At 44.5% G+C, this 23917-nt stretch overlaps 1 protein-coding gene across 7 annotated transcripts in view; it reads right to left on the bottom strand.

Moving 5' to 3' along the window:
- DGKA (diacylglycerol kinase alpha) overlaps positions 1-23917 on the bottom strand; it is an 83517-nt gene that overhangs the window by 43090 nt on the left and 16510 nt on the right. The window contains exon 1 of one of the 7 annotated variants that reach the window (XM_081849608.1): positions 15192-15328. The exons of 4 other annotated variants lie outside the window; for them this stretch is intronic. Coding sequence is in view for 1 of the 3 variants with exons in the window: in XM_081849604.1 (XP_081705730.1) it covers positions 4640-4650 (11 nt within the window). In the remaining 2 variants the exon portion in view is untranslated. Of the gene's footprint in view, positions 1-4639; positions 4666-15191; positions 15329-23917 lie in introns of those variants that run through there. 2 more of the 7 variants (XM_081849606.1, XM_081849604.1) reach the window with 2 other exon arrangements.

The raw sequence follows: 23917 nt of genomic DNA, 5'->3' as shown, positions 1-23917 counted from the left end.
AGGGGAGTGAAAGGCGGGATATCAAATCCAAACTCTTCTTCTTCTTCTTCTTCCCCGGGCCTTAGTTTGCCTACCCATGACCTAATAGGTATCTGAAGCCATTTGGTACTGTTGCTGCATGTTTTATTTGTTTTTTATCTTATATTTTGGAAATGTACATCCAGGTTGTTTTTTCCTTTACATTTTGTGGGGGGCCCCAAGAGAGTGGGGCCCTAAGCTATAGCTTATTTAGCTTATACATAAATCCGGCACTGTGCTGAGCTGACAAAGAAGTACTTGGCAGGTCCCTGCCAGGTCCCTGCTCTGCAGAATAGGGATGTGGGGGGACAAATGAGGAAGGCTGGCTTACCACATTTGAAAGTGAAGTAATAAACGCTACCTTCTGAAAAGGCTGTGTAAAAGACCATTAAGTCTAGAATTACCTAACTGTAGAAAAAATGAAAATGCTATTCCATCAACGCTGGTCTAGCTGTATTTCATATATACCACCAGGGAGAATGTTAACTGCAGTCCAGCCTTTCACACGGAACATTATAGAGGAATTTCCTGCAGTAAATTGTATACCATATCCAATGCTTTATTTTTTTGTAGAAGGAAGAAAAGGTGCCAGTATTCACAATAAAGTTGTTACAGAAAATGCCATACTTTGAACATTCGGAGGGGAGGTGCCAGAACTGCATACCTCTGAGAACCCTCAGAAAATAGCACTGACAATATCGAATATAGCATGAACCTATGCGTAACTTATTTATTTCACAATCAGCACTTTATTTCTGTTCTTCTGCATCGGGGTGAGCAAACTTTTTCAGCAGAGGGCCGTTCCACTGTCCCTCAGACCTTGTGGGGGGCCGGACTATATTGTGGGGGGGGGGGGAGAGAAATGAATGAATTCCTATACCCCACAAATAACCCAGAGATGCATTTTAAATAAAAGGGCACATTCTACTCATGTAAAAACATGCTGATTCCACGGGCCAGATTTAGAAAGAGATTGGGCCAGATCCAGCCCCCGGGCCTTAGTTTGCCTACCCATGTTCTACATGATTGGACTAATTAAATATATAATTAATATCGATATGAACTGTATGGCTGAGCTGTGTTGTATTACTGTATTTTGTACTGTTAATGTTACTATAAAAACTAGTGAAAAAAATCTATTTTAGAAAGCAAATAATTACCTAACTGCACTACTGGGCTGATCTGTTTGTTTCAGAGTGTTCCAAGGTGTTGGTACTGATCTTTAAAGCCCTAAATTACTTAGGATCTGCCTAGTTACAGGAGCATGTTGACTCTCATACAAACAGCAATGTGGGTTTTCAGGAAAATTCTGAATTGGATTATCTCCCCCAGAAAACAGACACCACTATTTGTAATTTGATTTGAAAATGTTCAGTTTGCACAGAGTAATTTTCTAATACCCTAGAGAATGATCTTATTTAGCATGACGTTTTACTTGTCTTCTATATCTTTTGAAAAGTTGTATTTGTTCATTCTCTATTAATTTGAACACTATTTGATATATCATAACAAAATTTTGCATGATGGTTCCTGAGATCAAGGAACAGGTTTTTTGTCTATGTTTGGATACAACTGAACACCGTTTTTATTCAAGATGGCAAACTGATCCTTTCAAAACTGCATTGATTTTGACCGCTGATTTTTCTTTTGTTCGTTTCTTAGAACATTCCAGCAAAGCTGGGTGCTTTTCATTAGTATTCAACAAACAAAGCTGAAATCTTTGAAAACTGCCAGGCTTGCCTAAAATTGCGTTGGCATCCTTTTGCTGTTACAAGTGAACTTACGAAACTGAGAATTTTCCACAAGTGAATAAAGCACCGGCAAATTTTCTGTTAAATGTTCTGTGAAATTTTTTCCGTCGTGCATCTTTGCAGAGAAACCTCCTCACACTGTTAGATAATGCCAGTTCCAGGTGTGTGGCTAGGAAGAGGCGGAGCTAGCTGCTATGGCACCCAGGGGCGGGGCTGTGCACCCAGGGGCGGGGCTAGCTGCCTGTGGGGGCGGGGCTACCATTCTAGAGGGGCACCACTCGCGGCGAGCATCCCAAGGGGTCAGCGTGGCGATGTCACCCCCCCTCAGGAATGACACCCGGGGCAAGCCGCACCCACCGCATCCCCCTTCCTCCGCCAGTGTGGGTAGGGGGACTTGTGTAGGATGCTCTCAATCAGCTCCCTCCCCAACTGTATCTATCATGTCTTCTCCACCACTGTTGCTGTCCATTTGCTTCCCTTTCTCTCTGGCCCCAGCCCAAGCCACCTTCCAGAGGGAGAAACCAAAGCACATACAGGTTACTGCTCCTTCTCCTTTCATAGAGAGGGCAGGTAAAGAGACTGCAACACAGAAAGGGAGGAGGTGGAGGCCCACAAGGCTCTAGGAATTGGCAGCAAGCCTCCTACTAAGGTGTGGGTCTTGGCAAGTGCCCAAAGATACTGACTGCCAACAATAGCCCTGCTCTTAGATCACCTAGGGAAGCCCAGCTCTGCGTGCCAACACTGTCGATGATTAGGCTGGCAGTTCCAACCAACAGGACTTTGCCTGCTGTTGATGTCACAATGCAGAACTCTGTCCCTCAGGGTGCCTGCGAAGCAAAACCTTTTACTGCTTTCCAAAGAACAGCAAAAGCCTTTTCTTTTTCAGAAGGCACTTGGGATGCTGATGCAATGTACTTTTAAATGCACTGCTCTTAATTTTATTTCGAGATCATTTTTGTGATTGAAATTTGTTAATTGGTTTTGACCCACTCAAGGATTTATGGCTTTCTTTAAAAGAGAAAGGTGGGCAAGAATATACTTAATAAATTATTCACTCAGCTCCCAAATAATAGTGCCAAATCCAATATGCAGTACTTCTGCCCACGCACATTTTTAACAACACCCTCATGTGTCATTTCAAAACAATTTGATGCATGGTTACACGGCACCACCATGTACCTACTTCCAGGGAATATGAGAAGACGTGCATTAAGAAGCGATAAGAAACAAATAAAACAACTAGCATGGCAGGGGCAATGCTAAGCATTCATCTCCTTTGTTCTTAGAGTAAAATAACTGGCTTGTGACACCACAGTTAGTTTGTGCATCGATGCGCAGCCAGCCCCCTTGATTTCAACTATAATGTGCAATGCTTACATTACAGTGGTACCTTGGGTTAAGTACTTAATTCGTTCCGGAGGTCCGTTCTTAACCTTAAACTGTTCTTAACCTGAAGCATCACTTTAGCTAATGGGGCCTCCTGCTCCTGTCGTGCCGCCAGAGCACGATTTCTGTTCTCATCCTGAAGCAAAGTTCTTAACCCGAGGTAATATTTCTGGGTTAGCAGAGTCTGTAACCTAAAGCGTATGTAACCTGAAGCGTATGTAACCCAACGTTCCACTATACAGTTAAGTGTGACTGTGGATTCTCTTGCATGACATCATTTGTGGGTCTTAGGTCTACATATGATGTGTAGAACCAAAATTGTTAAGTGTGTATGTTTACAACTGACTGACCTAATAACAGTTGCTCCTCTCCTGTCCGATCACGACAGGCAGGTGAGAAGCAAAGAATGGGCACGGGAGATATCTGTAAAACAGAGTGAAATAACCTTTTCCAGTTCAGGGGTCACTTTCCCAAGGCCACATACCAGTGATGTGAAGGGCCAGAGACAAATGTGGGTGGGTTAAAGTGGGTGGAGCAAGCAATATAAATTTCATTATCATACAGCAGGCTACTTTCTACACTGACACTATCCTCCCTCTAGGCCATGGGTAGGCAAACTAAGGCCCGGGGTCTGGATCCGGCCCAGTTGCCTTCTAAATCTGGCCCATGGACAGTCCAGGAATCAGTGTGTTTTTACATGAATAGAAGGTGTCCTTTTATTTAAAATGCATCTCTGGGTTATTTGTGGGGCCTGCCTGGTGTTTTTACATGAGTAGAATGTGTGCTTTTATTTAAAATGCAACTCTGGGTTATTTGTGGGGCATAGGAATTCATTCATCCCCCCCCCCCCAAAAATAGGACACATTCCATGCAGACAACAATACTTGGGACGTGTAGCAGGGCTTGTGAGAGGGTGTAGTCTGTAGCAGGGTCTGAGGTTCCCTGCCCCTGCTGTAAAGGAAAGAGACAACACAGGCCCTCTTAGATTTTGCTTCTGGCTTTGAAGTGGCAAGAAAGGTGAAATATGAAGGTAGGATCTGTGGGCTTTATTTGTTCCCATTACCATTGCCTTGTTTTCCACTGAATCATGCTCCCTGCTAGCTCTTTCAAGGCAACACAGTTATTGTCCTCACCCTTGCAGACCAGAAACTTTCCCTCCCAAACCTCTTTATAATAAAGTGGGATCCTTCCGTGTGCCTTCACTCTCACAGAGACACATGACAGGCCCTGTGGTTGGCAATCCAAGCACGTAGAAAAGGAAGAAAATTTAGGAAGAAAAGGAGCTCTTTTCAATGCCTTCCCTTTGTCAGGCTGCCACCCAGCATCCCCTCAGTCCTGAGTTAGCAGCACAAGCCATTCCTTAAAGGGATATGGTGGTGTGTTGTGAGCAGCAACAGGCGCCTGAAATGGCTATCTAATCCTCTGAGTTTGAAAACTCCCCCAACGGGTCAAGAAACGTGGGTTAAGATCAGATTGGTGCTTACCTATTTTGCATCTGTGAAGCACTTCATCGCCTGTTCTGTTGTTCATTTTTTTTGCCTAACCCCCACATTGCGGCCTTAGCACTGCCAGTGAAGTTGCAATAAAATAAATAGAACCTGGAGACAGACAATTTTTTTAAAAGAGACTTGTGAGTGGTCTAAGGGAGGCACTGCTTCCCAAAGAATGCACACATTCCTCTTGCTCCTTTGTCATCTCTGGTCAAACAGATTTTTTTTTTAAAAAAAAGCAGTATGATAACCTGCTTATTGTCAGCAGCGGTGAATAGCGAGATGTGCGCATACACTACTATCAGCAGCCCCTTTCTGGAAAACACAGATCGATCGATCTCAAGCTTAATGTTGCAGAAGCTGCGCTAAACTCATCCCACATCATTCTCTGCTCAACCGCTTCCTTTCCTTTTCCCACAGCTGTTTGTTACTAGCACAGCGCCTCTTTCCTCACTATACCACACACTCAGGGCAGCCCCGCTGCAATTTGCAACAAGGAAACAACACCAGGTGCCCCTTCCTGTACAGGTCTGCATATGGTTGTGTGGCTAGACAGACAAATGGGACACACAGCTAAATGTCGCAATGCGCCCCCATAAGAGACAGCCTGAAAGAGAAGTCTAGTAGCACTGTTCAGGCTTCGGTGAGGTGGGGTGGTGGGCAAAGGGAGCAGGAGAGGATTCTGGTTTAGGGCTGCTGCCAACTTCAAATCTGAGCATTTCATGACTATAGGCTGCTTAACAGAACATTCATCCCTGTTGGTTTGCGCGAAGTTTGACAACATGGGCTCTTCAATGAGCATTCATTCTGACTAGTTTACTGGGAGGTTAGACAATGTTGCATCAAGCAAGTGGGATCTCTGTCACTTTCCCTATCACAAGAAGTCCAGTTTTCGGATGGTGGGGGAGTGAGACTGCTGTGCAACCTGAATGTTGGTTTATGACTGAATCCCACCAAGAAATAGCAATAGTCTGGAAGTGCCCATTGTGGTGAATGGAATGGGCGATGAGTTTTGCTGGTTGGTTCAAGAGTGTGAATAGCAAAGTATGTCCTTTCCCCTCACCTCCTTTTCATCCAAATATAGTGCAAGGAGGGGAGGGTTGCTGTTGTTGCTTTTAAATCCTCCTGGATCCCATCCAATAGTCCATTTTACTACTTCCACCCAACCTCCACTCTGCCTCAATATTCCATATATCCTGGAAGCTCACAAGTCCTGTACAGATTTACATACTTCTGTGTATCTATGTACTTTTGATTTTGGGTGGCCCTGTTTCACTTCCAAACCAGAGGCACTCAGCTGGCCAAGTTCACTATTTGTTTAGTTAGAACAACACAGATGCCATAGGCAGGTGGAGGAAAGAAAGGTCCAAGTGGTGATGTTTGCCACTGGCTTGTTCATCAGGGACAACAAGTGCTACATGGGAGCAGAAGGACAGCAAGGGGCAAACTGCCCTTCTCCCCTAACATTTCTACAAGGAAATAGTGTTTGAAGAGAAATCTGTGGAGGACTATTTTTAGAGGAGAATTCTCAAAGCCCACTTGTGATTTATCCCCTCCCCCCTGAAATTTGGAAAGGGAAAAGCATCACTGCAGCCTCTGGTGTGTTCCACCCCCCATCTAAGAGGTGTCCAGGTTCCTGCCTTGCTCTTCTCCAGTTGTTCTTGTTGCTTGTCCCATCTGTGGATTTTTAGCCAGTTTTGCATTCCCTGAAAGAAGGCCATGCAGCAGCCGTCTCCACCATTTCGCTCCCTCTCCCTGCCTCATACATACACTCAAAAGCCAGGTGTCGCACAATGGGGAATATTGATATTAAATAAAGCAGGTTGAATCTGCACAAACTACTCTGAGAGCACTTCCAGATGACTTGTTTATTTAAGATTCGTTCTGATTTGTTTGCACACTTTCCAATGCATTTTTCCATCACTTCCTTTCCCTCAAAAACTCCAGTCTCCTTGGGAAATGGGTTTGCTGTGCAAGACTTCACAGCCAACAATAATTGTGCATCCTCAATTTGTCGGGATGTGGCTGAATCCTACCCAAAACCAGTGATTGTATCTGGGCTGGGAGCAGTCAGATCCCAGGGCTGACAGGTTGCAAACATCAGCCAGGCAATGATGGCTTCCATTAGAAACCTCACTTCAGCTACATGGCATCCATTACCCAGGATGTAAGCATGCCTCAAGGATCAACCGTAATTCAAAAGCAAACACACCTCTTTCCTGTGCACAGTGCCTGTGTGGACTTTGCACAATTTCAAAGGCAGAGCAGACGTTTGCTCACATATTGAGAAAACGGTGACTGCTGACAACACCTAAGACAGTATACTGATAGGGTATAAAAGCAGGCCTTCAGGTTAGATGTGCCTATGAGAAACAGTCACTCCTAGGGCACTGACGTAGGGTGATTCTGCTCCAAAACTGGGTCACTCGTTTTCAGAAAATAGAAGTCTGCATATTTCTATGTATTTTCTTAGTTCTACATAACTTTATCAGCTTTCATGAGTCAGGCTGTTAAAAAACATGGAATTTTAAAGCACCAAATGGCCATTTCTGCTACAAGAGGCTCTGGCAACTCCTCTGGGGTGGAATTTTATAGCAAGGTTTTAGCAAGGCAAGGCATATAAATTAGGAATAGAGAGAAGGGACAATCAGGCATACATTTCAAAGCTTTCCTCCATCATGAAGGCTTTTCAAAAGAAATGGCATATAGTTAGCATTTCATTACATTAGCCTACATGCTAAAATGCTCAAGATGCCACACAGAAGCAATCCATAATCTAAATCAAATGTTAGGGTGGTTTTCTTTAAATCACCCTTTATCACTACTCACTACCTCCTTTCATTGCAAATACATAGGGTGAAAAATCCCTTAGCATAATAGATAGCAGATTCTATACTAATGTGGTGAGATCTAGGGCATGAAAAATGCTTACCCCCCCCCCATATGCCTGAGGACCATTGCCACCTATGGATTAGTGCCAGGTTTATTTTTCCTAGTTAATTTTTGAACAGGAAGTACGTTTATTTTCCTAAATTAAAAATAACTCCATTGGGAGGTTATAAAGTCCTGTGATATTTGCCCAACAACGGGCCCCTGATCTCTTGAGTAAATGTGTACTTTGGCATATGCAGATTTGTGTGCACTGTAACTAGGCTCTTGAACAAAAGGAATATACAGACGCTCTCAGCACTGTGGGGCTGCACTAGGCAAGGTGCTGAGAAAGATACAATTGACTCACCCATGGTTTTTCATTAAAAAAAAACAACGTTCCAGCAGTCATGTGCATCCCCACCTGCAAATTGGATTGGAAAAGCAGCTAGAATGCAGAACTGTTAAATCATTTCACCATGCTGTTTGCTCAATATATTGATCCCCTGAAACTACGACGAGGGCAAGCATGCAGGTATCTTGATAATGTTTCTATATTTTCCCTTGCATGACAAATAAATCCTGGAGGGCAATTTCAAATCAGGAAAATCTAGGGAGGGGAGAAGTTTAAACACCCCTAACCCCAACACCACTTCCCATTTCCTATTGAGCTAGCAACCTGCCACAGTAGACCTATGCACAGTTCTCCCAGCATCTTTGTCAAGTGGAGGAAGACAGTTACCCAGGTACACCAACACACTGCCCCCACCTGTAATGGCTCGGGCCATTTTCCTGGAAGAGCCAGTTGTCTTATCAAAATAGAAGATGAACTGCTTCACCCTAAACCAATCAGGGAGGTTTATCTGAACCACAGAGATGACAAGTAAGATATAGGAAGTCCTTGGAAGTCTGGGGCAAGAATGAGTTATGTAGAATGGCACTTGAGCATCTTCCAGGTTCTGGTCAGACGCTCAAGAATCTCAGATTTTTAATCTATGTTGTTGCAGTGACTGCTGTTCACAATATATTGGCAAAATATTCTTATTCTATTTACTGTATTTTTATTTGTAATACTGCTTATACACAGTAAAAAGAAGTTCATTAAGTTTCTAATATTATGATTTCCAACCTCAAATACATTAAAAAAACAACAACACTCCAGCAACTAATTCCAACTGTTTACATTTGAGAATTAATGGCTTCTACAAATATTGCAACTTATGTACACAGGGCCCACCAGCTGTAATTTGGCATGACGGTCTTCAAACTTTTCAAACCCAAGAGCTTAGTCTATATATACATTTGGAAACTCACTTTTTATTTTTATTTTTATTTTACCATATAGCTGTATGGTAATGGTGCTGCTGCTATTGCGATCCACTTTGGGTGACTTTGCAGTTGTGAGTTCTGACCCGCTAGTTGAAGACAGGGCTGTCCCAAGGCATTTTGACACCTGAGGCAAACCACAAAATGGCACACACCCCTCCCTAAGGGAAGAAGGGGTGAGTGAAGATCTACACCAGGAACTACCTGGGAATAAAGATCTACACTGGGAACAAAGTGGGGAATCCAATCAACCTTACCTGACAACTGAATTGGAAATCAATGAAGGGGAAAGTGAAACTGCCAGGTAGGTGCAGACTCCAGCAGCCCCCAGAAGGCAGCCACTGCCATTTCTTCCCCAGAGCTGGGAGGAGACAGTGCCTCCTATTCCCCAAGAGGCTCCTGTACAGGCAACATTGAGGGGGGGGCTGCTAAGGAGGGACAGATCCAACATCCAAGGAGCATGCTGCAACTGTCACTGACACTGCAGTAGTAGGAGAAGTGGGCAGTGCATTGCTTGGAGGCTGGATCTGCTACCCCTGTGGATCCTGCTGCCTGAGGCTGTTGCCTCACCAGGGTGGGCCGGCCCTGGTTGAAGATCAGCAGCTTAGCACACATATGCCCAACGCACACAGACAGGGGTTCTCACCTTTAAATAAGGAAGGCAAGTAACAGGACAGGCTCAGCAGTATACACTGTGCTCAAGTGTCACAATTGCAGAGTTCAAGAGCAGGACAAGAAGTTCAGAACTAGACAGAAGCAGCAAAAATATCCCAACAAGTTTTCCTGCTCTTCTTGCCAAGCATTTAAAGACGGGCAGCGGCACGCTCACTCGCCTTACAGGAATGTAAAGATTGTGGGGGCAGGTGGGTCTGCTGCCATGTGCAAAGGCAGCACCTGGTTCTAGGTGATAAGGCTGCACCCTCCCGTTCAGCCACTGCCACATCCTGTTCAGGCTTCCTCCACAGCTGATCAAAGCCTTTCCCCACACACGCACTGAGGCTCTCTGCTCTGAAGGAAGATCAGAAGAGGGAGAGTTGGCATCTCGGCTCCCCCTTCCAAAGTGACTGATGTTGGGGGATGGGGGCGGGGAAGGGGAGAATCCTCCCTGCTCTAACCCAGGTTCCTACCATCCAGCCCCCTCCTCTTGCTTCTTCCTCCTCCCTCATGCATTAAAGCCTGCCAAGCCCAGCCTGATTCCAACAATGCTGCAAGGTTCATGTCATCAAGACTGAACTACTGTAAATGAGGCAATTGTTCCTTCTGCACTACAGCCCTTTGGTGCTGCTGAGACATTGCTTTACCATAAACAGCTGGGATTGGGATTAGAAATGGAAGTTCCATGCAACTGCAAAATCTAGCATAGTAATATTAAGCAATGCCCTTTCCCCATGGCTAAGATCCTCCTAGGGCAGTGGTTCCCAATTAGCTAATGACTGAGGACCCCCTATTTTTCAAAAAGCCAAGCCACAGACCCCCTACTTTTGAAAATTTTGATAACTCTATAGTAGTTACCTCCACAAAGCAATTTTTTGAACAAGATGTGGGGTAGCCCCTAGTAAGGAAAGAATTTTAGGTATACTAAAAAAACCAGACTAGAGCTCAGCAATATCTGTTTTTTAACATTGTGATTTATCAGCAGCTGAATATTCCGATATATCAAGATGTCTGAAATTGGAGATCATGTGTGGGGATCAGGGAAGGAGCAGCCACTGAGATTGGGAGGGTGGGGGAAGAAGAGGAAGCGGAGTCACCTCCACCACATGGTTCAAGTGGGAGGGGATGGGGGGGCACATCAAGCCACCATCAGTGGGGCAGCCAGCGGTGGCAGCCAGCATGAGGAAAGACTGTAGTGTTATCGGCTGCCCTGGTCTTCCTCCACATGAGGAAGGGAGCTCAGATCAGCAGCATTATCGGTTGAGATAATTGTGAGATATCAGTGGTGCCTTGAAATTGGCTGCCCTGCTCTCTTTTGCATGAGAGGCAATATATTGCTGCATATTGCCAGGTGAAAATCGTTATTGCAGTGCGATTTCAAAACCAATTTTGGCTAATATATTGAAAAATTGCACAGTGCTAAAACAGGCCATAAAATTTGTGATACAGTGGTACCTTGGGTTACATACGCTTCAGGTTACAGACTCCACTAAACTAGAAATAGTACCTCGGGTTAAGAACTTAGCTTCAGGATGAGAACAGAAATCGTGTAGTGGTGGCGCAGCAGCAGCAGGAGGCCCCATTAGCTAAAGTGGTGCTTTAGGTTAAGAACAGTTTCAGGTTAAGAACGGACCTCCGGAACGAATTAAGTACTTAACCCGAGGTACCACTGTATTACCATGAAAAAATGACAAAAAAATAGTGGTGGTGGGAGGCAAGGGATTGGGCTGCAGACCCCCTGGGTGCATTCAGTGGACCCCCAGGAGTCCCTGGACCCCTAATTGGAAACCACTGTCCTAGGATGTTTCCTCACAAATAAACCACAATCATTAACACGTTCTCCCTTATAAGGTCAGCCAGTTTTATTGCTTCCTGACATGAAGAGTTGGGAAATCAATGATCAATAGACCATTAAGTGTTCCTTTCTGTCTCTATTAAGCAGAACCTTAATTACTGAATGCCTCTCATTTTTTCTTATGAGAATGCTTACGAACAACTATGAAAAAAACAAAATAATGAGGAAATACCAACAATTAAAGCCTCTCCACTCCCCTTTGGGAACAGAAACTGACACTGGAGCAATTAAGAGAGCTGAGGCTATTCAAGGGGCAATTTACCCCACAACCTGTGCTTCTCATGAACCTATAAAAAAGGCTGAACTTGGAAGGAGGACATGTTAAATTTAAGGAAAAGGAACTTTTAAAGCCTTAGTCACACTTTGCCCATCTACCAAAGAATGTAACTTCTCCAAGCTAAATTTTCTCACCTCTTTCAATTAATCCCCATAGGTTTCCAGTCCCTCAAAATCCAGGTCCCCCTCTTGCAGACAAACTCTAGGCCGCAATCCTATGAACCCAACTTGTAGGCCGCAATCCTATGAACACTTAACCTTGGGATAAGTCCCACTGAACTCTGTAAGACAGGCTCCTCAAAAGACATGCATTGCACAGTTAACCACCAGATGTTAGTTCAATAAAAGATATCACCTTTCTCACTTTGAGTACTTTGTATTTCCCGGAGCAACACTGCTGTAACATTCTATACCAAACTAGATATTATTCTTGGCATCACACTGATGTGTTAATAGCTGAAATATCAAGTACTTGGCTAGCACAAGAGAGGAATTTCTGAGCAGCACAAACAATAAAATAAGAGGATTTTTTTTTTGTCACTTTGAGTCATCACTTGCCCAACTTCCTCCTGTTCAACCTAACCTAAATAATTGGAAGATACCCAAGGAATTTCAGCTTTTTCTGATAATTAATCCAGAGCCTAAAAAGAACAGTTCTGCTATTTTTCTCCCAAAAAATCCAGGTCTTTACAGAAACCATTCAGCATTAAAATTTAGAAAATAAGTTATGCATTGACCAAATGTCCAAGGCCTGTGTCGGCAGAATCAGAAGATGCATTTGAAACACTTGAGATTCCTATACACTTTCAAAGCTCCTATACACTTTCTAGCAAAAAAAAATGGCAATTCTCCGAAATCGCAGGACACAAACTCATAACATCAGGAAAGATTTATCGGAAATCACTATTCCAATTTTAAAACTGTCGGGAAGAAAAGTTTTGAAGAAAGTGTCCCCTGGGAGAAAGTTTGAGAGGAAGAGAGGCTCTTTCAAGCAGTCTTTGTAGATTATAATTTAGTTAATTTGGAAGGCCTAAATTTGTTTGCTGGAGGAAAAATGCCCTTTGCTCAGGGTCTTACACACACAAACAGGATCAAAAATCATCTAACTGGTTTACACAAAAGATAAAGGGTCAGATTTTTCAAAGCTGTTTCTAACAGTGGACACCTGTTGAACACCTGTTGGACACCTACCATTTTATGGAACTTTTCAGTGTTTTGCAATTTTATCCAAATCACTGAGGTAGATTGTTTGACGAAACAGTGAAATGCCTAAGGACATTAAGCACACAATTCTCTAAGCGAGAATTTGAACCTTGGCCTCTTGCCTTCCAACAAAAGCACAAAGTTAAACTGAACTTTGCTAATAACAATAAAAATAATAATATTGCACTTATCCACAGGCCTAGCCTGTAACATAACAGTCTGTTTGGCTTTGCCACATTGCCACCACATCCTGCCCTCACAAACCTGTTTTTCTCAATAAGCTCCATCTTCCAGCCAGAAGGAGGAAAGAGATGGCTGATCCAAACCTAAACTGGCCCATGGGGTACCTCAGAACTCTCCGTCCACTGTGAAACCCTGCACTATCTGCTTTAATGCTACATCCAACAAATTATCTAATGTTCATAAAGTTCCTTTTTTGTTATGGATTTAAGAAATCATAAGCAGTGTTCCAAACTCCCATTGTTCTAGGTGCATTTTGCCACAGGGAATTTCATTTGTGTGAGCAGCTTCTGAGCTTGGTGTGCACTACTGTGCCTAAGATTTCAGATTAATACTGCAGAGTGGAAGGAAAAGAGGACCTTTTTCTGCCTTCCCACTTCCAGCTACTCTCTGAAGACTGGAGAAGAGACCCTCTTAAGAATATTAGGGGGGTGGGCAGGGGAAGGATACTAGACCATGTGAAAAATGAACTGAAGCTGCAGTTCGTTCATTTTCAGCTTTGTATTCTTGCTATAAAAAAGCAAGCCTAGACATTCCGTTGTTGCACCCATAACTTGGTTTAAGGTGCCACTTAGCTCCTAGCTTTCATATCTCAGTTTCCAACACTGATCATAAGGGACCCGTATAATTATCAAAGCCTCACCCATTAATTACAAAAATATGTACAAAGCACTCTAGCAGACTGTAGCTCAGGGGAACACACAACGGTCATTTCCAGCATCTTTATTTAAAGCGTTCTCACAGGAAACAGCCCAGGAAAGACCTACTAGTGGAGACCTTGGGAGTGCTGACTTTCAAATAAATCCTACTTGCTAGAAAAATAGGAGACTCTTTGTATCCTCGAACCCTACTGTAGTAGGCAACAAAAGCTGCAGGAAGGGACTTCACCAGAATAGAAGCTCGAGAGATATTCATCAAGTGCTTTTAATCCAAACGTGCCAATTCCTTTCTCTCTCCTCCTTCAGGAAAGCTGCCAAAACATCTAGACGGCATCTCACCGTTAATGAGGGGCAAACTGTCTCCTGCATTGCAGAGATAAAGAAAGCTATGTGGAAAGCGAAGGAGGCACATGATTTCAGGATGACAATCCGGGATCGCTTTACAGGGCTCATGGCACGAAACTGAGGCATGCAATGTCAAGTTATCCGTGGCAAATCAGAAGAATCAACGCCCTCTTATTCACAGGAAATGAGGCCAAGCAAGCCTTCCCCAGGGTCAGATAAAACCAGAGAGCCTTCAATGAACGTGGTAACCGATAGCAGCGGCAGCAGAACATTTAAGTTTAAAGTGGTACTAAGTACGGTCTTTCCCCCCCCACCGCCCCCCTCCCTCCAGCAGGTTAGACCAAAATGGGTTTCCTTCCTCTTGTGGGATGGGGGTGGGGAAATAAATACAAAAGAAAACTTTGCGGCTGGCATTGTTTCTTGGTGCAGCGACGTGCCACATTGCTGCATGGCAGGGAGGTGAATCACCAGACACTGAAGTTGCACTATTCATTTTTCTCTTCTCCCCCCACACCCCAACCCCGTCGCCCCACCTCCCCTCCGAAAGCACACAAAGTTCTTTCTCAGTCTCTCCCCTCGTTGCTGCTAAAATAAGAAAGCCGTCCGCCTGCTTCCCCGGGACGCGCCTTGGAGTCATACATATTTTAAAGAAACCTATTTTTGCCCCTTCCCAGATTGCAGCGCTCTGTCGCGCTCTTGCAGACAGACAAAAATAATGACAACGAAATCCGGTCGAACTGAAAAGCTGGTGGTGGTGGTGGGGTTTGCAACGGCTGTGAGGATCTCCCCCCGCCCCGCACGATTTGCACACATTTCCCCACCCCAAATGCTGTCTCTGGTCGCAGACAAGCAAAGCAACTCGGGCTCTCGTGGTTTTAAAGCCTACTGCTTCCGTCCAGTCCACTAGCGGAAAAGCTGGCAGTTCACAACCACGCTGGCCCTGAAAACTGCCCCCCTGCACATCTCATCTCCTGAAACTTCTACAACAAATACTCCCCAAAATCCTGCCGGATTCCTTTATCCGGAGCGCGCGCCGCGCAGCGCGCAAAACGCACACACATCTCTGGCAACAAAGCGTCGCTGCAGAAGACAAATAAAAGAAAGCGAGGGTTTTCTGTACCTTGCTTTGCAGACCGGCTCAGCAGCACAGTGGAAGTTGGCAGCACAAAATACAGAGGGCTGACTGAAGCTCAAGCAAACTCAATCACACCCTCCTCTGAGCCAGCCCTACTCCTGACATCAGCGCAAGGCAGTTCTCTTTCGACTTCTTCTTTCCTTCATTGTATACATTAAAGCACACAACACCGGGTGGAGGGGAGGGGCGGGTGAAAGGAGGAGGAAGAATGGCGGGCAAAAAGAAAATAAAAACGATACGAGCTGCTTCCTCAGTTGAGAGCTGGCCATCCAACGAGGTGGTGGGACCCGGGCTCAGAAATTAGGACCAGGATGGAAAAGAGCCCCCCTAACTTCTCCACAAAGCCTATAAGAATCTCTCTCTCCCTCTCCCACGTTTCCTCTAGGCCTCCCCGCTGCTGTTTTGCATTTCTCTCTCAACCATGTCTACTGATTACTTATACTGTATGATGTTTTCATGGAGAAAGCAAGAACAATGGGTGAGGAGTGGTTACATACAGAATTCCTGAGGAAGGCTTTAAAAAAAAGTATGAAAACATTCATCCTAGTTCCCTTAGATTAAAGGTTTTCAAACTTCTATCTTAGGGGTCTCCTGTCAAAAACTTGATTCTGAGTATATCCTAAGATGCACACTAAGCCCACAAGGGACATATGAGCTCAGTCACTTCAGAAGAGCTAAGAATGTGCTCAGAATAAGATACCCAACATTTCAACAGAAACCCGTGAATTGTGATCAGAGTAACAAGATCCAGCAGACAGCTTTATAATCAAAACTGCTCTAGAGCCATTCCAGCTTTATCGAACTGTATCCTGAATTATGATATACTAGGATCAAACTGAAAGTTGAGCTATGACAGCTATGGAGCTATGAAGGAGCTAATGGGAAACAGACTGTTCAGGGATACCTGAAGGTTGGCAGAAGCAGAAAAATCTTAGAGGTAGGGGGGAACCCTGAGGACAAAAGACACACGGAGAGACAGCTAAATGGTGACTGAATATGGACAGTGGTCACAGAGTGTTGGGGTAGGGCAAAAAAAGAAAAAGGTATGTGTGATGGATTGGAATATCCTGGAAAAAGCATCGCTAGATGATGATGATGATGATTTACAGAAAAGATCAACATAAAAACATATATATACAGTGGTGCCTCGCAAGACAAAAATAATCCGTTCCTCGAGTCTCTTCGTCTAGTGGTTTTTTCATCTTGTGAAGCATCCATATTAGCAGTTTAGCGGATTAGCGCTATTAGCGGCTTAGCGGCTATTAGCAGCTTAGAAAAGGGGGGGGAGGGAAAAAACTCGCAAGACTCGCAAGACGAAAACGTCTTGTGAAGCAAGCCCATAGGGAAATTCATCTTGCGAAGCGCCTCGAAAAACGGAAAACCCTTTCGTCTAGCGGGTTTTTCATCTTGCGAGGCATTCGTCTTGCGGGGCACCACTGTATATATATGTTTTATGTACCAAGGTACCACTGTGTGTGTGTGTGTGTGTGTGTGTGTGTGCGCGCACACACACACACACACACACACACACACACACAGAGTGGTACCTCGGGTTAAGTACTTAATTTGTTCCGGAGGTCCGCTCTTAACCTGAAACTGTTCTTAACCTGAGGTATCACTTTAGCTAATGGAGCCTCCCGCTGCCACCACGCCACAATTTCTGTTCTTATCCTGAAGCAAAGTTCTTAACCCGAGGTACTGTTTCTGGGTTAGCGGAGCCTGTAACCTGAAGCATATGTAACCCGAGGTACCACTGTATATATATGAGAGATCAAAATAAAAACAACCCCAATAATACCCTGAACAGGAACAGTCCACACTGCAACATTCTGTTACAGGTTCCACCTGTGTATTAGTAGTTTGGGGTTTAGAGAGAATCCTTTTCTATGCAGAGCAGCACAGTTCAGCGCTGGATATAGGGCTGTACAAGCAGTACCCCCACACATAGTGCCGAGTCAAGAGGGTGCAAAATTGAGAAGATCCATAACTGAAAAGGGGGCATCCAATTTTTGGCCTTGCACAGGGTGCCATACTACAAAATATTACCAAAGTCCACCCCTGCACAGTTAAAAAGTGTGTTGTGTTTTTTTTTTAAAAAAAACCCACACCCTGTCTTCCCACTATTTTCTGGTTCATCCTCTTTCCTTTGAGTGCATTGAATTTGCCAGTGAGTTGAGACTGACTGACAGAACGCATTTGGGGACTAGTTTCCAACTGAGCTGCCTTTGCTGCTGTTTAAATCAACCCATTTGTAATTAATGCACAGCGATGAGTTATGTGGGTCGGTTTGCCGCAGAGCCAGATTGCCAGCATGCCCAGCAGTCACTGTGTTTTAAAAATTAGGGCTAATCCACACCACCCTTGTGTCTGTGGGCAGCCCACTTAACAATGTGACTCCGAATGAGTTTTGATTGTGGCCTTGGAGGTTCTTTTTTATGTGCTTGGTTATGCAAGTGGTTTGTTGCAACTACAGGCTGCAACACACAAGGTTTTCTTCCTTTCCATTCATTATATCTCGTTGGTTGCAGGAAGAGCACTGTTTCTCTAGCTTTGCACACACAGACCTCCATCTTGCATACTATTCAGTGGTACACTTCATGTCTGCGTCTGTGTGCGTCCCTGTAGGTTTGTAGGCATTGTGCAATATGCCCATAGCTTGGGCGTGCAGAGGAGGCCCAACAGCAGTTTTAGCAACTTGTCTGTAGGACACAAGAAAGGAACTGGTAGGGAACTCTTTGGCCCTTACAGCAATACTGAAACTGGAGTTGGGTGCTTTTGGAAATCTGGCCCACAAAGGGCTAAACAAATGCATTCCACATGCCCTGCTCACTCCTTGGCTGAGGCAGATGTTACACCCATCACTGTTATTTGTTTATTTCCTCAACAGGGTTTTCCTTCTAAGCCCAGAGCCAGGGCAGGGCTGCTTGATTACCAGCATCTGCCTGCTGCTATGGAGCAGGAAAACATATACACACAAGGGCAGGTGAGGAATAGGTGAATGGAGTTCCCAGGCCTGCAAGATGAGATGGGTGGAGGGAATGTATTGACCACAAAAGGTCATGTTTGTCTGAACTCTGTTAGGTGTTTGCACATCTCTGTTAGGGTTCCCACTTGATTAGTGCTGAAATGGCAAACAGATCTTTTTTTTAAAAAAACGCCTCTTGGCTAATTGTCAAAGCTATGTGTGCACTTCTATATTTGCAGTTTATTTAAATACACATTGACACATATGAATGGAAAATACGTTTGAGGTGGCATTTCTGTTGACTGTCCCTTTATACATGTGAACATGAAAAACGTCAGCAGTGCCACAATTTCCATTTTTTCCTGGTCTATGTGTTGTGTTTTGCATGTGCACCCATCTAGTATTATATATGCATGTTCTATAGTCTTAGGTTTCTGTTTAGAATGTGATCAGCTCGTCTCTGTATTCAATCTGTTAATAAAACTGCACGGCAGGATAGGGGAGTCAGCATCTACAACTGCTCTGTGTAGGAACGCGTGGGTGTTGTTATGTGTATGTGCACTAGTCTTGACTCAGTGTGCCTGCCTGTCATTCTAGAAATGCTGTGCACATGAATCAATCCATCCATCTGGGTGGGTGGGTGTGGTCTACGTGCATGTTGAGCTGTGACTATTTTCTGAAACAAAGAGTGTATGTTCCCAATGACATATTTATGTTTTGTTTGCTACATCTTTGACCCATATACCACATCTTACTAAGCTCAAGGTAGGTAACAGCCATGGGGGGGGGGGGGGACACACAGCAAAACACACCAACAAATATATGCAAATTTGCAGGGGGGGATATGCATGCTTACCATTGACTGTAGCAAAGGTTTTTCCAGGTTTAATCTTAAAATCTCAGCCAGATGGTACACTGCTCAGGCTACCAGCTGGGAGGCCTAGGACTCCAGGTAACAGCTACATTCCCAGACAATGTGGCAACTCTATTCCTACCCTTCTGGAGGCCCCCCCCCCTCTCTCTCTCACACACACACACACACACACAGCGAGAGAGAGAGAGAGAGAGAGAGAGAGAGAGAGAGAGAGAGAGAGACCAAAAAGATCCAGGCCATACACTGTCTGTCCTTTATAAAAGTAGATGGATTGACCACGGAGGCTCATGCATCCTAGAAAATGGATTAAGGATATAGTCTTATTCTGCTAACAATTTAATTGTTATTATTGTCAGCTGCCAAGTGGTGGGGCATCTCTAACAAATAAAATAACAGCCAACGGTCTCCTGATGGATCCTCAGCTCTCTTCCCCTTCACAACCTGCAGGTCTGATTTCAAACTATATCTATATGCTCCCAGTTTAGAGCAAATATGCAGTTCACAGCTTGATTTTGCAGTTGTACAGACATGTTTAGGAACAGTGTGAACAGGCACAGGTATTCAAGCCTGGGGAGAGAACACACACAATTCCAGTTGCTCCCATTGTTCCCAGGCTCCTAAGCATGGTTAACTGAGAGCTGGCATGACATTTGCACTGCACCTTACAGGCCAAAGCATGCATTTCCAACACAGAGCCAGAGAGATGATCTGATGTTTTAGTTCATTTCAGCTTGGCTCTGTAATCCACTAAAGTATTGTAGTTAAATATATATTTTGAGCGATTCTTGTGTAATCCTGCTTATGTCTCAAGAGACCACAGATTGATTTCATGGAACGGGTGACAGCTCGGTTTGTAACGGAAAGTGGTGAGGCGTGAATATGCTGTGGAGCCCACATTCCCCCCCCCGCCCCAGAGAGGATTCCTCTAAGGCAGGTGATTTTACTTCTCTTACTATTCCTGGGTATTCCTGTGGGTGCAGGATTTGCAAATGTCAAATCCGGAACAGGGGATGCCTGGTTGACAGAGAGGAACACACCCCCCCCTCGCTACGTCACAAATGCTGCATCTGGAATTTCCCCTTTTCGAGGTTGCAGATGTTTTTCTCTGCCAGTTAAATGTGCGTGGGCGGGAGGTGTTTGGTGCTGCGGTTTATACAGAGTCGCAAATGTGCACACTCCCAGCCCACTTGGCAGTCACATTTGTAGATCAAATTACAATCATTAGCTAATTAGTCCTTCCAGCCCCATATTTCAGTGGCAGCGAAAAGTCACCATGTTATGGTCCCCCCTCCCCACAAACCCCCAAAAGCCCCACCTGCTCCTAGGAAGGACAAACAACATAATGAAAAAGATGCTTCGCTTGCCAGCTCAGCAATGAAAACACCAGGTGCAACAACAAAAATGTTGAGTTTGGTTCTGGGAGGAAAGTACCTGTTAAGCTGTGCACTTTCTTGAGTGACCTTAAGCAATTCACAACCTCCCAGGCTACCGTACCTTGCAGGGTTGTTGTGGTGATAAAGTGAGCCTAATTAGAATCCATGGGCCTGATAAGGAAGGAAGGAAGGAAGGAAGGAAGGAAGGAAGGAAGGAAGGAAGGAAGGAAACTCCAAATGCAAGGAAGAGAGGTTTTGCAATCGGTGCAACAGAGAGAAGATTGAGACATAGAAGAGATGCTTCCTGCCTTTTATCCAAGGACATGTGCCAAACATGTTTCAAAGTTATTTGCTGGTAGTTTCTGGAAGGGAAGAGGTGTCTACTTCCATCTTTGGTGGCTATGACTCCCAGGCAGCACAGAAGTTCTGGAGACTAGCTGTTGACCTTTGTCAGAAATAGGAGCATTCAAACAAACCACCTCACATGTGAAACTAAGGCACAAAGGGCTGTAGGAGCTAGCCCCTTCCGTCTCTGCACACACTGGCCATGTATTTGGAGAATGTGCTTGTGCACGCACTCCTGTGTATTCTGGATCCAGTACATTCCACCACTGGTTTAGGAAGCGGCAAACACACGGCATTAGCCACAATCCATTTCTATCCTTTATCTATCCTGCAGTTTCTTATGAAATACTGCATTTCAATACATTACCCCCTGAAGCTATCTTCAGTATGACTTCAGAAAAAGAACAACTGGGAAGCATTTTCAGTCAGTATTATGTACGCAGCCTGTGAGAAGCAGCCCTACATGCATACTGATATATAAATTCCAATGCAAAGGAAGAGCCTGATTAGCCCAGGTTCCCCCCACTCACATGGAGCTCTATGAAAGTACAATGGTATGCATGTAGGGCCCCCTTCTCATGCTCACCTAATCTGTACCTGACTCCACTGCCCCCCTACCACATGAAGGGTGTACCATGTTTGTCCAAACACCCTAATCACTTCATGCCAGATCACATGAGACCACTAAGGACTGTGCTACTTAACCACTTGGCCCAGCTTCCTATACCTTATTACAGCTAAGCTATGTATAACACTGGGCTGTAAATCTCCCCACCAAGATGATAAAATATTGGATATAATCAACAAGCTCTTCCGATGATGCATTGCCAGAATAATGTGCACATCTTTGGTCTTCCCTCCATGACAGAAACAGGCATCATGGCACTTTCAAGTTTAGCACATTTACTGCGGCATAAAACTTTATAGATTAGGACCTATGCATGAAGCAGAAGTTGTGAAAGCTTAATTGACCATATATTTGTCTCTAATGGAGCTACTCTACTAGCATTCATGAGTATGATACTAGCATTGCTGATATTATACAGAATTGCTGGCTGTTCAACAATTCTGTCTGGTAACAAAGGCAGCAACAATTTCTCATTTCCCCAGAAAGTGAGTGGTCAGAGGAAGAAGGGGGTGAAGACTGGGAAGAGGAGGTGTTGGAAGCTGAATGGGTAACAGGGCTTTATGAGCTGGGAGAGTCTGGCAGACAGAAGTCCAGAATCAGAGGCAGAAGATGAAGCAGGTGAGTGGGAGGAAGGAAGTCAAGAGGCAGAGATGAGTTGGGCTGGTGAAGAGTCACAGGTATCTCCCCTTCCTGCTGCAACAAGCTCCCCTTCCCCTTGATCTCCCAGAACCAGAAGAGGGCTGAAATGTGCAGAGCAGCAACAGGCTGCATGCAGTCTTAGTCTCCAAAGGCTTGGCAAAAGCCCTGGGGAGGAAGGGACTTAGATGGCTGTGTGCAGGTGGGGACCTACTGAGAATGAGCTGCTGACACACTGCCAGGTTGGTGGTTTTGCTAATAAAGAGTTAACTCCAACTTTGATCTGTGTGATTACTGACCTGCACACTCTGTGACACAGACTACTCCAGGGGTAGCCAATGTGGTTCCCTCCAGATGTTGTTGGACTCCGGCTCTCATTAGTCCAAGCCAGCATGGCCAACGGTCAGGGATTATGGGAGTTTTAGTCCAACAACATCTCAAGAGCACTAATGAACAACAAAAATAAAACAGAGGCAGTAAAATCAATAGTGAGAAGCAATAAAGCCAGTAACAAACAACAAAATTAGCATAAAACAACAAAATTAGCATACATTAAAAACTCTGGGCAACTAAAACTCCAATTCCCATCAGCCCCAGCCAGCATGGCCAACAGTAAAGGATGACCGTAGTCATAATGCAACAACATCTACATGGTACCATGTTAAGTAGCCCTGCTCTAAAGGTACATCTCACAGCCATGCGTAGTAGTGATGTAAGAACACAATGAAAGAATGAAATAATAGAGCCGAGTACTCAATGTCCTTCACACATATGATTGCATAACGTGTCTCCTCATTATGACATGTAAATAGGGAGCCAAATGCCGCTTTGTTTGCTTATTGACAAATACTATCCTGGTAAAAAAACCAGAACTCTCCTCCCATCTCAGCCCCTAAGTGCCTTGGTATAAGCAGATCTGCAGAAACCAAAGCCTTTTGGCAAAAATAGCACATGAACAAAGAAGATGAAATGTGATGTTGCTATCTTGTTTAGGGATCAAAGGCTGGTTCTACCCACACCAAAGATGCAGGATGTTTGGGGCTGCTCTGCAGTTAAGTCAAGTAAAATGGCATATTTGCTCCGTGGCTAAAAGACCTCTACAACACAAGTGCTGTAACATGTGAAAAAGTGTTTCAAAGGGTAGAACCCCTTCAAGCCTTAATGACCATGGTACTGCATTGACACTGAGCTTAGTATTCTCATAAGCATCCTCTTCAGATATGCAACATAATCTCCTCAGAAGGCTTTGGGGTCGTTTGCTAGCTAAAGCCACTTGCTAAATTGCTTTTGAGCTGTGTATGCAACAAGGCATTATTGTGCATGTGGGTCACAGCAGCCCTTTTTTTGTGTGTGCTCTTGCGCCCTTTTGTCTCCCTGTCTATTTTGATCTTTCCCAACTATACAAGTGGGTGGTACTTGATGGGATGTATTCATGCTGTTGTCCCCTCACATCAATTACTACTTCCCCACCCTCTAGAAGTTCCAGAAACTTGAGGTCCATGGTGGGTTTGCACAAGAGATATATTTGTTTACCTGTGCACATCTGCCATATAGATAATTGTCTGTAGATTAGCACAATAATAAACAACTTTCACAGAAGCCAAATATCAAGCATATTTCACAGTGGGCAAAACAGCCAATATTAAAACATACTTTTTTGGGGGGGGGAGGTGTTGCCAGATTTATGCCGTAGTTTAAAAAATGAAAACGTTCTTGTATGTCAAAGCCTTGCCTGGTAGAGAGCCAGCAGCCCACTGAGGAGTGTCTCGTCAGGACAAAGAACGACTGGGTCAACAGATGCGAACAATGTGAAAAACATGCACATGTGATTAATCAAATCTACTTTAAACTGTTGTGTGTACAAATCCTTGATGGCTGATGGTTACTGGG

The sequence above is a fragment of the Podarcis erhardii genome, assembly GCF_964252035.2.
Source record: "Podarcis erhardii genome assembly, chromosome: 2".
Lineage (NCBI taxonomy): Eukaryota > Metazoa > Chordata > Lepidosauria > Squamata > Lacertidae > Podarcis > Podarcis erhardii.
The sequence above is the reverse complement of the archived record's forward strand: the minus strand, read 5'-3'. Positions and strand labels throughout refer to the sequence as shown.